Below are 16,082 nucleotides of genomic sequence, written 5' to 3'. Positions count from 1 at the left end.
AATTAGCAGTAGAAAGTTCCAGAGATAATTCAGGAAAATGGCCTGAATATGCTTCCTAGATAATGTCTACTGAACATTAAGTACATTCAGAAAAAAACAGAAAATATTTGGAAAGATGGTAGAGATGGTAGTCTTTTTAAAATCCTTTTTAATTGTAGTTTATTCTGTGTGCCTGCATCACTGTCTCTCACTATGCCTGTGCCTGCTCTGTTGCATGTCACCCATCACTCTCACACTGTTATCCAACCAATGCAATTAGATAAACAATGTTCTTAAAAGACTGCAGTGCTGTTAGAGGGAGCAGCAATCCTATTATCCTTAAAGAGAATGTGTACAGTACATCATTGTTTTTAAAATGGCATTGAATGACATTATGCTATCAGCATCAGAATGATATTGGGCTAAAGTAGGCCTATATTATATGTGCATGTTGATAAGCTAATTTGCCATGGCTGATATAAGACAATTTTGACATAGTTAAAAGCATGTGTGTGCTTAAGAAAAACTGTTGATTTAAGATTTGTTTTCAAATATGCTGTGTTATTGGTTGTCTGATGACTTGTACAGAATATGTCTGTTCTAGCATGGCGACACCTGAATGATTTATTTCTGCTCACCATCAGCTTTAAATGTGTAATTTTTGTAGTCATCACCTAGTCGATATTCTCTTCACACTTTTTGTAAATAATGTTTTCACATTAAATCGGACCCTGACTTTCAGAACGGAAAGGTAAGACAAGAACTCCGCATATTAAAACTGCTCTTGCAATCACTCCTCTTATTCTAACTTGATTAGCCTACTGATATGACATCCGGTGGCATAATGCATCTTTGGGTTGATTTCCTGGTAATTTCCTGGTCACTTTCATTTGTATAATTTTTGTTTTTGTTTTTTACTTTAATTTACATTCATTGAAATAGTATATTGTCAATGTATATGTATGGATAAATAATCCCATATATGCCTATAATGTATCAATGTTGACAATGAGTCCATTTCCCCTGTTTGCATTTATGTCTTGAGTTTGTTTATGTTTTTGTTTTTAGATGCAGAATGAATGTGTGAATGACTGTGAATGTGTACTGCATAATGATAAATGAGCACTCTTTGAGAGTGTGTATGTGAGTGTGTGGATGCTGTATGAGAGATATTGCTTTAATATAACAATAAAAATGTATTTTAATGTCTCTTCCCTCCTCTTGTCTGGGGACTGGGGTCATCATATTAAGAATTCTTTGGATTCTGTCTTTTTTTCTCTCATTTTTTTTCTCTCACCTCTGCATTTTTGTTCATTTTTGTCTTCCTCTGATCTGTGATGCTTTAACATCATTGCTGCATGCTGACTTAAGGGGAAATAAGGTCCCATTTGGACAAATTGGGAAGTTGTCCAGAGGTTCCCCCAATTATGCTGGTCTAGGATCCGTTTTATGGGCTCTTACAGCATAGCAGCTACTCCTCTGTCCAATCGACGTTGGGACAGTCTGTAACTAATTCTACATCAGCATTTTTGGGGATACCTCACCTGAAGGATTTCTTATAATGTCTGTTCATTATTAATGAAGGTTTTGTGTTTTGTGTCCTCTCCTGGTGTGTGTGTATGTGTGTTTGTGTTTGCGTGTGTGTGTGTGTGTGTCGTGTTGTCTTGTTCCTCTGTGTTCCAGAGTGGCTTTACGCCCTTGCACATTGCTGCTCACTATGGCAACGTAAACGTGGCGACGCTGCTGCTTAACCGAGGCGCAGCTGTGGACTTCTTTGCCCGGGTGAGTATTTCAGCCAAGAGCTGAGGAGGAGACCCTAAGAAGGGGGCTGGGTTGCAGTATAAATTGTGTGTATGTGTGTGTGTGTGTGTGTGTGTGTGTGTGTGTGTGTGTGTGTGTGTGTGTGTGTGTGTGTGTGTGTGTGTGTGTGTGTGTGTGTGTGTGTGTGTGTGTGTGCCCCACCACTCGGCCGAGATCAATGCCGTAGTCCATCCATGGCCAGGCTTCTCACACCTCACACTTGTCCCTAGAGGAAGAGATGGATGATTGTGTATCCGAGCCGTAAAAGATCCGTGAAGGTCACTGACTTGTCCATAGCTCCCTGTAGACTTTGGTCAGGATGTGATATGAAGCTGGCATGCATAAGGTCACTCTAAAGCCTCTCGGTCTCTCTCCCGTGTCCTGCTCTGTTTTAATTGCTCAGTCTCATTTGGTGGTCCCCACAGAGCACACACTGCTCTTCACCCAATCCAGTTACATTCACAAATCATTGCAGCCCTTTTATAGGAGGGAGCCATGGTACTACCCTTAGAGGGAGCACGTGTTCCGTAATTGTTTTGAAATGGCATTGGAATGATATTGGAGTTATTATTTATTTGGTTTTATTTGGTGTGTATGGTCCCTACAGAACGGCATCACCCCCCTGCACGTGGCCTCCAAGCGTGGGAACACCAACATGGTCCGCCTGCTCCTGGACAGAGGGGCTCAGATCGACGCCAAAACACGGGTGAGAAGCAGCCCCCCTATTATTCCCCACACGACACCCACACACACTCACACACACACACACACACACAATACTGGACCACAATACTGGCATTAAAGAAGGGCATCCTCCAAGGGCATGTACTCTTAACATTTACTGTACTTCATTGCTTACTTACTTACTTTCTATGATTGCATGGTACATAAACTATAGGCATTACTGCATATTGCACTGTAGGCATGATATTATTGGCAAAGTCCTTAATTATTCCAGTAATTCACTAAGACACCCAGTGTTGCATAAATTAGAATAATAATATGTTGCTGAGAGGTCTACTTGTTTATGCCTTCACCCACTCAGGCTGTTAGACTATTCACCATTAAACCACCAGCAAAAAAAGATACCATGTGAGTATGGTTTTCCTGGCTGGAATTGGCCTTAGATATATCCTATACAACACTCACTAAATCATTTAATGCAGTGGTGCTGTGTGTGTGGAATGCAGTGTTGTCAGGTGTGGGCTTGCATATTAGACTCTCAGGGGCTCAGCATTGGGAGGTTTGTTGTGCCACTTCAGCTGTGTGTGAAATGCTCCAGGTGTATTTCCAAGGCAAGAGAATCAGGGGGACATGTGCTGTAAATAGTCCCCTAGTTTACTGCAGGACAGGGTGTGTGTGTGTGTGTGTGTCTGTGTGTGTGCGTGCGTGCGTGCATGCGTGCGTGCGTGCGTGCGTACGTGTGTGTGTGCCACTGCTGACGCATTCCATTGTGCCTCATTCTCATTCGGCAAAAAGCTCAGCAGAGCAGAGCCGCCCAAATGAGGCAACATCTGCACAGGCTGGCAGATATCACACAGACCCACGTGCAAAAGTGTCTAATAACTCCCCATCAGTGCACCAGCCACAACAACAACAACAACAACAACAACAACAGCAGCCACAGCAGTCGCAGCAGTGACAGGCCATTCAGGTGGAAGGGCATTTGTTTAGCCTGAGCTGAGCTATTTAAAGTGCTGTGCTGTGGGGAGGTGAGGTGAGGACACGGGACCTGTAGGGGGGAATGCTGACATCAAAGGTCACCGCAGCCCTGTGTGTGTGTGTGTGTGTGTGTGTGTGTGTGTGTGTGTGTGTGTGTGTGTGTGTGTGTGTGTGTGTGTGTGTGTGTGTGTTTCAGAGGACATTTGAAAGAGTTGTGTACAGTATGGGACATGTGCATTTGTGTTATTTTTACCCAGCGGAAGAAGCAGTGGCAGGCTAGCTGTTTGCCAGACCAGTCTAAACGCCCTTCAATGCCACACGTTTATTAGTAACACAGACACACATGGGTACATGTATATTGTGTGAATGTTGTGATGCGCTCTAGTGGTTGGGAGACTGATGACCTCTGACCTCTGTGACCCCTCTGACTGCTGACTCTTGTGTGCGTGACCTCTACAGGATGGGCTGACCCCGCTGCACTGCGCGGCGAGGAGCGGGCACGACACGGCCGTGGAGCTGCTTCTGGAGAGAGGAGCACCCATGCTGGCCCGAACCAAGGTACACACACACACACACACACACACACACACACACACACACACACACACACACACACACACACACACACAGACGGATTGGGTTCAGGTCCCTGTAGGATAACACATCCATTGAAACAGTTGAGGAATGAAGAATCAGCTGTAATAAATCACAGCTTTCTATGTAGGTGACACCTCTCTCCATCTCACTGTTTCTCTCCTCCCATTTTTCTCTCTCTGTCTTTCTATCTGTCTCTTTCTTTCTCTCTAAATATATATATCTATCTGGAACAGCGGTAACATCACCAACAATCGGTCAGCCTGTGTTGCTTCGGACACAACTTTAACGTTGCCTTTCCTCTCTCTATTCTTGTGGTCTTCTTCACAGAATGGGCTCTCCCCGCTGCATATGGCGGCGCAAGGCGACCACGTGGAATGCGTGAAGCACCTGCTGCAGCACAAGGCGCCGGTGGATGACGTCACGCTGGACTACCTGACGGCGCTGCATGTGGCGGCCCACTGTGGCCACTACAGAGTCACCAAGCTGCTGCTGGACAAGAGGGCCAACCCCAATGCCCGTGCGCTGGTACGCTCCTCCATCCCCCCTCCTCTCGCTCTCCTCACTAACTTGGCATGGCGGTGTAGTGGTCAGTGTCACCACCCTCTACCAGGTTCAATTTGTTCCCAAAGAATGATGCATTGGACTGATGCCATTACTCAAATGGAACTCTGGTGCTGGCTGTCTCCCTCCCTTCAGCTGTCTAATTAGTCAGTTACCTTAGAAAAAGGGAGATAGACCTGTTCTTTCATTGTGAAGGTTTTGCCATGAGTGTATTGTCAAATGTATCTTTGTGTAAACTTTGGTTAGAAGCTAGTTACCTAGAAGGCCACTAATATAACAATACCACACTATAACCACACAGATTGATGATAAATCAGTCACCTTATGAATGAATTGGACAGTCATTGCATTAGTCATCCCTGAGCTACAGAGACCAAGAGGTGCTCTACTAATGTCCTGCTGGGATTTCTCACGTATGTTCCCCTGACAGAACGGCTTCACCCCTCTGCATATTGCCTGTAAGAAGAACAGGGTGAAGGTGATGGAGCTGCTGGTGAAGTATGGAGCCTCCATCCAGGCCATCACTGAGGTAAGGGACCGCCAGAGACACGGTGGAGGAGACACGCGGGAAACAACAGAAAATAAATGACTTGGCTTTTCTGATTCGTCTTTTGCCTTTCTTTCTTTTCTTTCTTTATTTCTTTCTTTCTTTCTTTCTTTCTTTCTTTCTTTCTCTCTCTCCTCTCTCTCCCTGTAGTCTGGCCTTACACCTATCCACGTGGCAGCGTTCATGGGTCACCTGAACATCGTGCTGCTGCTACTGCAGAACGGAGCGTCTCCTGACGTCAGCAACATTGTGAGTGGACACCTCCTCCTTACCTACTCACTTCATCCACCCCGATCTCACTTCAGATGCGTGTGTCTCTCACATGTTTGCATATTCTCACTGGTGTCTTTGTGTATATGTGTGTGTGTGTCTATGTTCTGTCTTCTGTGTGTGTGTGTGTGTGTGTGTGTGTGTGTGTGTGTGTGTGTGTGTGTGTGTGTGTGTGTGTGTGTGTAGCGCGGGGAGACGGCCTTGCACATGGCGGCGCGAGCCGGACAGGTGGAAGTTGTCCGCTGCCTGTTGAGGAACGGAGCCATGGTGGACGCCAGAGCTAGGGTAAGGCTGACCTTTGACCTCTGAACCTTGACCTCTGCTCAGTTTAAGGAGGTCGGCTGTGTCCGAAATGGCATACTGCACACTGCTTGTAGACTGATCTTGATAGAAAAGTAGTAAGCCGTATGCAGTAAGTCGTACAGCAGTACAGCAATATGGAAACTGTATGTTACGAAAATATCAATGGTTGATTTTATTGAAACGCTGATCCTTTCTACTGTCTATTGTGAGACGTGGTTGCGTAGAGGCTAAGGAGCTGGGCTAGCATGCAGTAGCCTGAAGAAAAGAAGTTGTGGGTTTAATTCCCAGCTTCCAGCGTTGTACCCTTGAGCAAGGCACTTAACCCCGAGTTGGCCCTTGTAATATAATTATATACAACTGTAAGTGGCTTTGGATAAAAGCATCTAAATGAATAAATGTAATGTCCATGTACTGTAGTGTGTAGTACATACACTCTGCTGCAATGATCTGAAAGAAAAACATAACGGAAGGAAGTAGGTCTACACCCTAGATATCTGCTCATGCCAGCCGGGTGTTTGTTTATTATTTGATATTTTATCCAGCAGTTGTTTATGAGTCTATCAAAATCCTATTATGATTTTATCGCACGCTGTAATCTGTGACCTTATTATTTGCACATTCTTTGCCGGACATCAGAGTCAGCGTCATAAAACTGGAATTGCGATGATGATTGCCTTGTGAGATGTCAGGTCAGCTCATGGTTTAAATGTCAAGACCATTCAGTGGTCTGATGGCGCTGTTGACACAGGATGCAGCAATATCAACACAGATGCCAGAGTCCAAACGGCAGCTTACATGCTAACAGCTGAACACACCACATCTGACAAGCCATAGGTCAGGTCATGTGACCCTATACTATCATAAGATAATCTATCATAGTATAAGTATACAGTATATACTCTTTTGATCCTGTGAGAATTTGGTCTCTGCATTTAACCCAATCCATGAATTAGTGAAACACACTCAGCACACAGTGAGGTGAAGCACACACTAATCCCGGCGCAGTGAACTGCCTGCAACAACAGCGGCGCTCGGGGAGCAGTGAGGGGTTAGGTGCCTTGCTCAAGGGCACTTCAGCCGTTCCTACTGGTTGGGGGTTTGAACCGGCAACCCTCTGGTTACAAGTTCGAAGTGCTAACCAGTAGGCCACGGCTGCCCCATAGGCACAACAGTGCCTATAACACAAGAGTCCTCTCTGACCGGGCCCCACCCTCTTATTGATACTGATGTACAATGTACTGGACATTCTTTCTTCATTCTATTTTACTTTTTGAACTTTGATATGTGCTTTATGATGTACGTGTCATTAAATTGCCATTGAGTTGTGCATGAAATGTGCAGTGTACAGTCAATGACCAGTCCCTTGGCCTCCCCCTGGGCAGGAGGACCAGACTCCGCTCCACATCGCGTCCCGGCTGGGCAAGACGGAGATCGTGCAGCTGCTGCTGCAGCACATGGCCCACCCGGACGCGGCCACCACCAACGGCTACACGCCGCTGCACATCTCGGCCCGTGAGGGACACGTGGAAGTGGCGTCCGTGCTGCTGGAGGCCGGGGCCTCGCACTCGCTGGCCACCAAGGTGAGGGAGCGAACGGACGTGCCGAATGTGTGTGTAGACAGACAGACAGACAGACAGACAGACAGACAGACAGACAGACAGACAGACAGACAGGTAGGTAGGTAGGTAGGTAGATAGGTAGGTAGAGGTAGGTAGCAGGATTGTGCAAAATTCCAGAATTGAATTGAAACTGGCTCTTAAATTCCAATTCAATTCTTGAATTTCACTTGCATTTCCATTGAGGTAGCAAACAGGGAGCAGAATTGCAATTTGAATTTTGCACAAAAATAGGTAGGTAGGTAAGTATATACTATAATGTCCCCATTTGGAAATTTGGCTTGGACTCTGCCAAGCTAGACCTGTTCACTATCAGCACACAACACGAGCAAGTGTGCTCTCTCTGGCTTTGTGACAGCCTCTACACGTCTACTCTATCCCCTTCTCTAGGTGTGTTTTTCTTTCTCCCTCTCTCTGCCTCTCTCTCTATCCCTTTCTCTCTCACACATGCTCACATACAAATAAACACATATACTGTACCCCCACCCACTTAGAGGTGAACCCAAGGTGAGGTTCACTTGTGGACACTTGTGCTAACTGGGATCATTGCTAATCGTTTCAGCAATATCTGCTCCGCCTGTAGAATTTATAGTACAGTTTAGTACAGTATAGTGCAGATCCATTCATATCTTAATACAAATCTCTGCCATCTCATCACCATTACATCTATCTATAAATTCTTCTTCTCAATTGAGAAGCTTAGACAGTTGAGCCAACTAAAATTAATTTACATAAAACATCAGTGGAATAATAGGAAGGCACAGATGATCAAGAATGATGTAATATGTAACAATACATAGTAATACACGGCCATTTTTTTATGGTTTGTGTTTTGCTTTCTTATCAGTTGTTGTTGGCTGATTAAATATTTACAGACACGGCAAACAATGTATTGATAAACGGAGGGACAAACACCCAGACACCATCTTGGTCCCTTCATTAATAAAGGAGTGTTCCTAGGCAATGTAGTGCGTGAGAAGGCGCGACAGCATCTCCTCCACGCCCGTCTGGCCATGGCGTGTTTTTCTTAATCCTGTGGTAGAGGATTTCCCTTCCCCTCCCCCTCACCCGTCCACTCCCCAACATGGGCTGTAAACATGCAGGTCATGTGACCAGTGGGGGGACACGCCTGTATCATCATGGAGACGTGACTCACCGGCTCCCTCTGCTGTTTGTCACGATACTCATTCAGATGAAATGACATTCTAAACAAAACCATATAGAAGAATTTGGTAATCTGAGGTTGTAACAGGACCCTATAAAAGAACTTTGAGATAATGTTATTGTAAGTGATGCTACATAAATAATTACAAGGGCCTGTCATTTAATGGTAATGAGATCTGTCACCAAGGTGCACTTAGGAGGATTTTTGGTCATGGACCAAGATTTGGACATGATTACTCATGTAATTCTTCCGCCATATGATACAAATATATTGTTGTTGTTTCTTTCTTCCATGCAGAAAGGGTTCACTCCTTTACATGTGGCATCAAAGTATGGAAGCCTGGATGTGGCAAAACTCTTGTTGCAGCGGCGTGCACCCCCTGATTCTTCTGGCAAAGTAAGGCTTGGACCGGACCTTCTCATTTACTAACCACCACATCATGAATATGCACAGTGAATGAACACCGTAAATTGTGTTTCAATATCAATGAATCAACACTATGAATTGTGTTGCACTGATAATGATGATGTGTTGTGCACTTGTGGGAAAGGTGGTGCATGAACCTGGTAATTCTTGATTCTTTAATATATGAAATGAAAAAGATATTTAAATAGCATGTTGGTATGTTTTATATATTGAGGCTATGTTGACTGCAAGAGTACCGGTAAGCATAGTTTTGATTAAATGAACTAGTTTTGAATTAACGCTTCTTTTCAGTTGTCATCTATAGGGAGTGTCAAATTTTTTAATAATACTTAAGAAAACAAGGCAAACAATTCTTTCTTCTTCCTTTTTTAATAAGATACCTTACAACTTCCCACGCGCTTGCATATTAATATGAATCATTAACAATAACAACAATTTTTCTGTCTAACCTGTGTGCTCTTTTTGTAACTGCTTAATCATCTGTCTATTTCAATGTGTGATTGTGTGTGTACATATGTTTTCATATGTAAGTGTGTGTGTGTATGTGTATGTGTGTGTATGTGTATGTGTGTGTTTGAAGTTTAATCACTGCTTTAGCCTAACTAACTGCCGTTCTAATCCTGCCCTCGCCCTCGTCCTTACAGAATGGCCTCACCCCCCTCCATGTTGCAGCGCATTATGATAACCAGAAGGTGGCGCTCCTGCTTTTGGACAAAGGGGCCTCTCCCCATGCCACAGCCAAGGTGAGACCGCCAACTTGCCCTTTCTACCAGAGAGGCTCCCGGAGCCCAAGGAGAGAAAGGAGGAGTGAACGAGAACACAGAGATACTGTCCTCTCTCAGTTTATCTCTCTCTCTCTGTCTCTCTCTATCACTCTCTTTCTCTCCCTCTCTCACAAGCGTTGCCTTGGAATGTTTTGCGTGTCCACTGTTCATAAGAAGCTTTGGTCATCACAGACAATCTGAAGATGTAGGATGGCTTGTTGCCAAGACAACAGTTTTCTCTCTTGTATCTGCCTTGCCTTCTATGCACTTTGTTTTTGTCTTACTTTGCTAATTGTTTCATAGATGAACTCTACATAAAGTGTATGTTTGTGTGTGTGTGTGTGTGTGTGTGTGTGTGTGTGTGTGTGTGTGTGTGTGTGTGTCTGTGTGTGTGTGTGTGTGTGTGTGTGTGGGGGGGGGTGTGTGTGTGGGTGTGTGTGGTATGTATTTGTAAAGCATTTATAACATGTATGCCATCGCTCCCATCCCTCTGACCACTCACCACTTTCCACTCCCTCCCTCCCCCTCCCAGAACGGCTACACTCCCCTCCACATCGCCGCCAAGAAGAACCAGATGGATATCGCCACCACGCTGCTGCAGTTTGGGGCCGAGACCAACATCCTGACCAAGCAGGGCGTGACTCCACTGCACCTGGCCTCCCAGGAGGGTCACAGCGACATGGCCGCCCTGCTCCTGCAGAAGGGGGCCCATGTCAACGTGGCTACCAAGGTGAGTAAGGCGCCAGGGAACGGACGCTGATAATGACCCATGATGTGGCTAGTTGGAGGGCTTTGGTGTGTGTGCAGATAGGTGTTAACATGCCTGCACAATCATGGCTGAGTATTGGAACAGGTGTTTGGACTGAAAAGGCCTCTTCTCTACACACAGTAGCAGTTAGGTAGAACTGTCAAACGTGACACCAGCATCGGAATTTTTCAGCACTAGTCAACAGATGGTTATCCAGCTTTATCTGTACGATCTCACATTCTGAAATCTTTCGCGGTTTATGGCAGCTAATGCTCTGTAGTGATACTAGTGTCCACGGTTTCAACACTAGTTGAATACTATGAGGGAGATTGAGGTGACAGTGACCTTAATATAGGATTGGTCTGATAGACAAGGATTAAAGAGAATTTAACTGTACCTTGTCCTTCACTAAATGTTATCCTTTGAAACGAGGTGTTGAAATGATTAGTGTCTGGTGTCTTGCCTCTGTGGGTTTCAAACTGACTTTGTAGTGTACAGTAGAGCAAAGGTGTCGTCAGTGCAATGGTGCAATATAGCCTAGATAAAGACCAGATATTAGCATGTTAGCCAGCTAGCTTTAGAGTGAACTCTCTCATAATACCACTTTGTACCTCAAGAGGTACAAGTCAAGAGAATGCTGCCGTGGACGTGATAAAACACCTCAAATCCTACTTGCAGACCCTTCAAGTCGTGAGTCATGCTAGCGCTGACAGACAGACACTAGCACCCATAGGTTTTTAACCCCCTTGCTAGCACAGGTGCCTACCATGTCTATGGTTTCTGACTTGTGAGTTCGGTGCTGTACTGTGCTTCACATAACGCAGGTCACACAAGGACAACGTGCAGTGTGTGTGACACTCAGACTCTCTCCAAAGACTGATGCCTGTGTGACTGATCAGGAGTGAGTCTGCTTTGCAAAAGCAATGACAGAACCTCATGAGCATCAAAGGGCTCCCATTTATCAAAGTGACAGCGATGTATTGGCCCAACTGGACCTCCTTGCCAGTCTGCATGCCAGCCTCAACATGCTGGAGTAAAGGGTATTAGAACCTGTCAGTGTGATTTGATTGGATGTGGCATATAGGAGCCAGCCAATGACAGCTAGCCTTGCCTCTGCAGGTGGCTTGGCTGTGATAAGAGTGTAGGTATCTGGGGAGGACTGATAAGTTTATTAGTCCACAGCCCACTTGTGTCTCTGTGAGGATCATAAACAAAACCTGTAATCTTTAAATCGTATTAAAATGATAATACATTTTCAGAATGATCACAATGCACACACAGCACACGCACACGCAGATGCATATACACACACACACACACACACACACACACACACACACACAGTATTATTTAGTAAATAATAATACTTGCTGACTTTCACCTTCAATGAAGTTCTATTGCAATAAGTGAATAAACTGCTCCCATATGAAAGACTTGAATCAGAAGCACAAAACCTGTTGCGATTGGCAGTGGTCATTGATGTTTTGTAGCTGTCATTGTACAGAATTATCGGACCTCCGAATGTTGGGAAGGTCCGTTTATGTTGATGGAACTTTCTGCACCACTCAGAAGAGCCGTATAATAATAAATATGCTAGATATGACTTTTCTCACACACAAGTTATAGTACAGACTACAGTGATGTTGTGATATTATTGAAGGATAACGGTATTTGGATTTGTGTTGGCCTGTAGAGTGGACTCACCTCCCTGCATCTGGCTGCCCAGGAAGACAAAGTAGGCGCGGGGGAGATTCTGGCTCAAAATGGTGCCAACCTCGACCAGCAAACCAAAGTAAGAGAGTGCAAACTTACATTAACCAAATAACAAACGATGCCCAGAAGGACTGATGCATGTTGAACATGTTCTAAATGTGAGCCCTCTTCTGCCTAGTTGGGATACACACCTCTGATTGTGGCGTGCCACTATGGGAATGCCAAGATGGTCAACTTCTTGCTGAAAAGCGGTGCCAGTGTGAACGCCAATACCAAGGTAACAAGGTGGAACAACCCTGACAAGCTTAACCAGCAGCATTATGGAGCTTACGTCTAAAACTAGCATGCTACCTATCTAACAAGCATGCAAACATGCAAACACCACCAACAGCTCAGACCAAACTGGTGACAGAAAACCCTAAAAAGGGGACAGTTTGTTGCATAGTGTTGCATAGCTTTACTTTTCACTTCAATCAATAGATATTTAATAGGTCAGCTGTCAGTGACAATGAAACATAAATACATGTGTTTTCCTTTGCTTTTTAGTTTCATTTCATTTATTTAGTTTTGGTTGTCTTGCACATACAGTAGTACACATGATATGTGTATATGTATATTCCCCCGTAGAGCGGATACACTCCACTCCATCAGGCAGCACAGCAGGGGAACACACACATCATCAACGTACTACTCCAGTTTGGAGCCAAGCCCAGTGCCATCACTATGGTGAGTGAGACGACAGCAGGCACACATACACACACACACACACACACACACACACACACACACAAAATCAAAATCAAATAATGTGTAGCAATACACATACACATCCTCTTTCTCTTACCCATGCAAAGACACAAGCATAGACACACACACACACACACACACATGTCAATCTTACGTGGCTCTTGTGTCCTCAGAATGGGAACACAGCTCTTGCAATCGCCCGTCGCCTTGGCTATATCTCGGTTGTGGACACACTTCGAGTGGTCACTGAAGAGATCATCACCTCGACAACGGTGAGCCTTAAGCATCAGGTACCCCTGCACAGCTTCCTGTGTTTAGTGGTAGATCAGGAGACTTATTCTGGTCTGTTTAGTGATAACCACCAATCATGTGTCATTATATCAATGTAATGTTTTATAGTGAAACACAGATGAATATATCAGCCCTGTTTACATTCACATCTCAATGAAATGAACATGCATTGAAGACACAGAAACACTTCTCAAATGTTATTATGTAGATATATTGTCATTAGGTCTAGGTTATTCCACTGTTCCACAGTAAAACAGTAACACAGTTTAAACATTGTAAAGTATAGACGTGTTTGTTCCCTTTCAGACGGTGACGGAGAAGCACAAGCTGAACGTGCCCGAGACCATGACTGAAGTTCTGGACGTCTCAGACGAGGAAGGTGAGCTCAGCCATTGTGTTGCTCATCTAAACGTGTGGATTTAGACCTGCAGATATTATGTTGTTTCTCATTCTCCATTTCATTCATACCAGGTGTTAAAAAGCCTGACAAATATGTTTATAGAATTTAGAGTTTATTTTGTTAGAGCCAGCCTGACAAAGCCAGTTCTTCTACTGTAGTAATTGGTAGTGTGTCAGTGGGACTTTATGGAGCTCTGTGTCATTCCTGTAGAGCTCAGGTTTAAACCTGATGATGATGTGCTCTCAGACGACTCCATGGACCTGGAAGGTACATACATATAAAAAAAAGACCACGGTGTTCCGCGTGTATAACCCAAGTGTGTGTGTGTGTATTTTTGAGTGGGGCACGAGACTTGCAGTAAGCCATGTTGAGCACTAAGTGTGTTGCCATGGAGATTGACAGTGTAAGTGAGTGGAGTTGCTGTTGCCGTGGCAACTGGATAAGTCTTGTTGCTAGGAGTGGAATGCAGTACTGGGCACGGCATAACTGCATGAGTTTGTTTGTGTGAATACTGATATTTCTTTCAAATCTGTTGAAATGAGACGGCCATGAATATTGCAGATAAATAATGAATTTTGAAAGGTGTGCTTTAGGCTTAAAGTTTGACATTATGTAATATCTTAATGGCAATACAGACCACTTCAAAGGAAAACCCTTTTTGTAAACCTTACCTTAGTGTGTGTAGGTCTAAATATTAGACCTCCCTTTAATTATGTAAATGAGACTTAGTTATGGTTACAAAGTAAGCAAGTCATGATTTAGTTTAGTGTTTTTGTAACATGAAGCCTCAAAGAAGATCTTCTTTGTGGTGCATTTTCCCTTGCCCTTGGAATGCCCTTTGAATTTCAAATGGAAGGCCATAGAGAAAAGTACTTTTCCCCGTAGAGCATCTCTGTAAGGGATTCCATTCTGCATTGACACATCAGACAGGATTTGAAATTCTCATGCAGACAGAGACGCTGTTCAAATCAGTAATCCTGTCTGGGCATATGAATCCAGTCCTTCTCTTCCCCAAAGGTATTTTCATCCAGAGCTGTTCAGTTAGTTTCATTCTGATTTCTTTGCAGATTGTCTTATCTCACATTTTCAGTACCACTGAGATGTGTTCTTGGGCCAGTACGTGTAGAGGGAACTTAGATACGTGTTATCTATTGTTAGCATCAACTGTGTAAGTGCACTAGGCTACAACAGACTAGGCTTTCACTCAATCTTTATTTTTGGAGTTTTCTTAAATAGAATGTAGAGTGAGTATTCTGTTGGGAGAGCTGGCCGCTCTATATCCATTTTGACTAGAGATACAACCTACACAACAGGGACCGAATCCAGACAGGGATACCCACGAAAGGCCTCCCAGGCACAGTCTCTCTCATGTTGCTCTCATGTCCATCACTCTGTTCTTGCCCACCTCTTCCCAGGAAGCCAATGTGCTGTTGACAGCAGAAACCGACTGTCTAACTACAGTATGTGTCTCACTGTACCTCCCGCCCCCATCCCCCCTCACACCCCCTCCTCCACCCTGTGCCTACACTGTGTCCTCTGCTTTCTTTCTGAGTCCAGCCTAGTGCTGCTGCTGCCCCCTGCTGTGCGAAAATGGCAACAGCCGCAGTAGTGCTGCTCGCGCTGTCAGTGTTGTCAGCCTTGAGACCCACACACACATGCACACGGCAGCTCAGGCCATCTGCAGCGTAGCGTAGTCGCAGCCATGGAGGGTTGCGCTGTGTGGTTCATACTGAGGAAGTGACATCAGGAAATTGAAAGAACTTGTGCACTGTCAGTGGCTCAGCGCATGGAGTAAATGTTATGTGCGTGTGTGTGTGTACAGTATGTGTGTGTGTGTGTGTGTGTGTGTGTGTGTGTGTATGTGTGTGAAAGAGTGTGTGTGTGAAAGAGCTCTGAGCTGACTTATGCTTTACTGTGATCCCTTATCCCTTGACAACGCTCACCTTGTATATGTGTGTATATGTGTGTCGTGTGTGTGCATATGTGTGTGCGCAGGGATGTGTGTGCATGTATGCTTCTGTGTGTGTGTGTGTGTTTGTGTGTATGTGTGTGTATGTTTCTGGGCCGTGACTTGGAAGCACCCTCTCACAGGCTTCCTCCCTCACCTGACCCTGTCCACTCTCCCCTCTCGTCCCCCAGGTGACGACACCATGACCGGAGATGGAGGAGAGTACCTGCGAGCCGAGGACCTGCGAGAGCTGGGAGACGACTCTCTTCCGGGTCACTACCTGGACGGCATGAACTACCTGCGCTACAGTATGGAAGGATCTGGTCGATCTGAAGGGTACGATGCTCACTCAGCTGATCTTATAATTACAATGAAATTAGATTGTTTCTTTTTTTATATGCCTTGATGCCTCTGAATGTACAGTACTCTTAGATGGCAGGATTTCAGATGTAAGCACTGTGTAAAAAAATAATTTAGGTTAAAAAAGGTGAAAAAATTTCACCTCTTTGTTCCACCCATAAGCTAGGTGATTTCCATCACCTGGC

General features: G+C 44.7%; 1 protein-coding gene across 11 annotated transcripts in view; it reads left to right on the top strand.

The window, feature by feature from the left end:
• Window positions 1-16,082, top strand: part of ank2b (ankyrin 2b, neuronal) — a 174,949-nt gene that overhangs the window by 116,658 nt on the left and 42,209 nt on the right. For 4 of the 11 annotated variants that reach the window (XM_076289428.1, XM_076289427.1, XM_076289426.1 and 1 more), the window contains exons 7-24: window positions 1,663-1,761; window positions 2,387-2,485; window positions 3,901-3,999; window positions 4,366-4,563; window positions 5,030-5,128; window positions 5,297-5,395; window positions 5,603-5,701; window positions 7,102-7,299; window positions 8,798-8,896; window positions 9,571-9,669; window positions 10,223-10,420; window positions 12,132-12,230; window positions 12,330-12,428; window positions 12,779-12,877; window positions 13,072-13,188; window positions 13,496-13,568; window positions 13,800-13,856; window positions 15,729-15,873. In XM_076289428.1, coding sequence (XP_076145543.1) covers window positions 1,663-1,761; window positions 2,387-2,485; window positions 3,901-3,999; window positions 4,366-4,563; window positions 5,030-5,128; window positions 5,297-5,395; window positions 5,603-5,701; window positions 7,102-7,299; window positions 8,798-8,896; window positions 9,571-9,669; window positions 10,223-10,420; window positions 12,132-12,230; window positions 12,330-12,428; window positions 12,779-12,877; window positions 13,072-13,188; window positions 13,496-13,568; window positions 13,800-13,856; window positions 15,729-15,873 — 2,075 coding nt within the window. The remainder of the gene's footprint in view (window positions 1-1,662; window positions 1,762-2,386; window positions 2,486-3,900; window positions 4,000-4,365; window positions 4,564-5,029; window positions 5,129-5,296; window positions 5,396-5,602; window positions 5,702-7,101; window positions 7,300-8,797; window positions 8,897-9,570; window positions 9,670-10,222; window positions 10,421-12,131; window positions 12,231-12,329; window positions 12,429-12,778; window positions 12,878-13,071; window positions 13,189-13,495; window positions 13,569-13,799; window positions 13,857-15,728; window positions 15,874-16,082) is intronic. The other 7 variants (XM_076289433.1, XM_076289431.1, XM_076289434.1 and 4 more) reach the window with 5 other exon arrangements.

This window comes from Alosa pseudoharengus, unplaced genomic scaffold (genome assembly GCF_046254945.1).
Source record: "Alosa pseudoharengus isolate Yale_2024_CS ecotype anadromous, Long Island Sound unplaced genomic scaffold, YU_APseudo_1.1 YU_APseudo_1.1_scf_17, whole genome shotgun sequence".
Taxonomy (NCBI): Eukaryota; Metazoa; Chordata; class Actinopteri; order Clupeiformes; family Clupeidae; genus Alosa; species Alosa pseudoharengus.
This window is presented reverse-complemented; position numbering and strand designations above follow the sequence as displayed.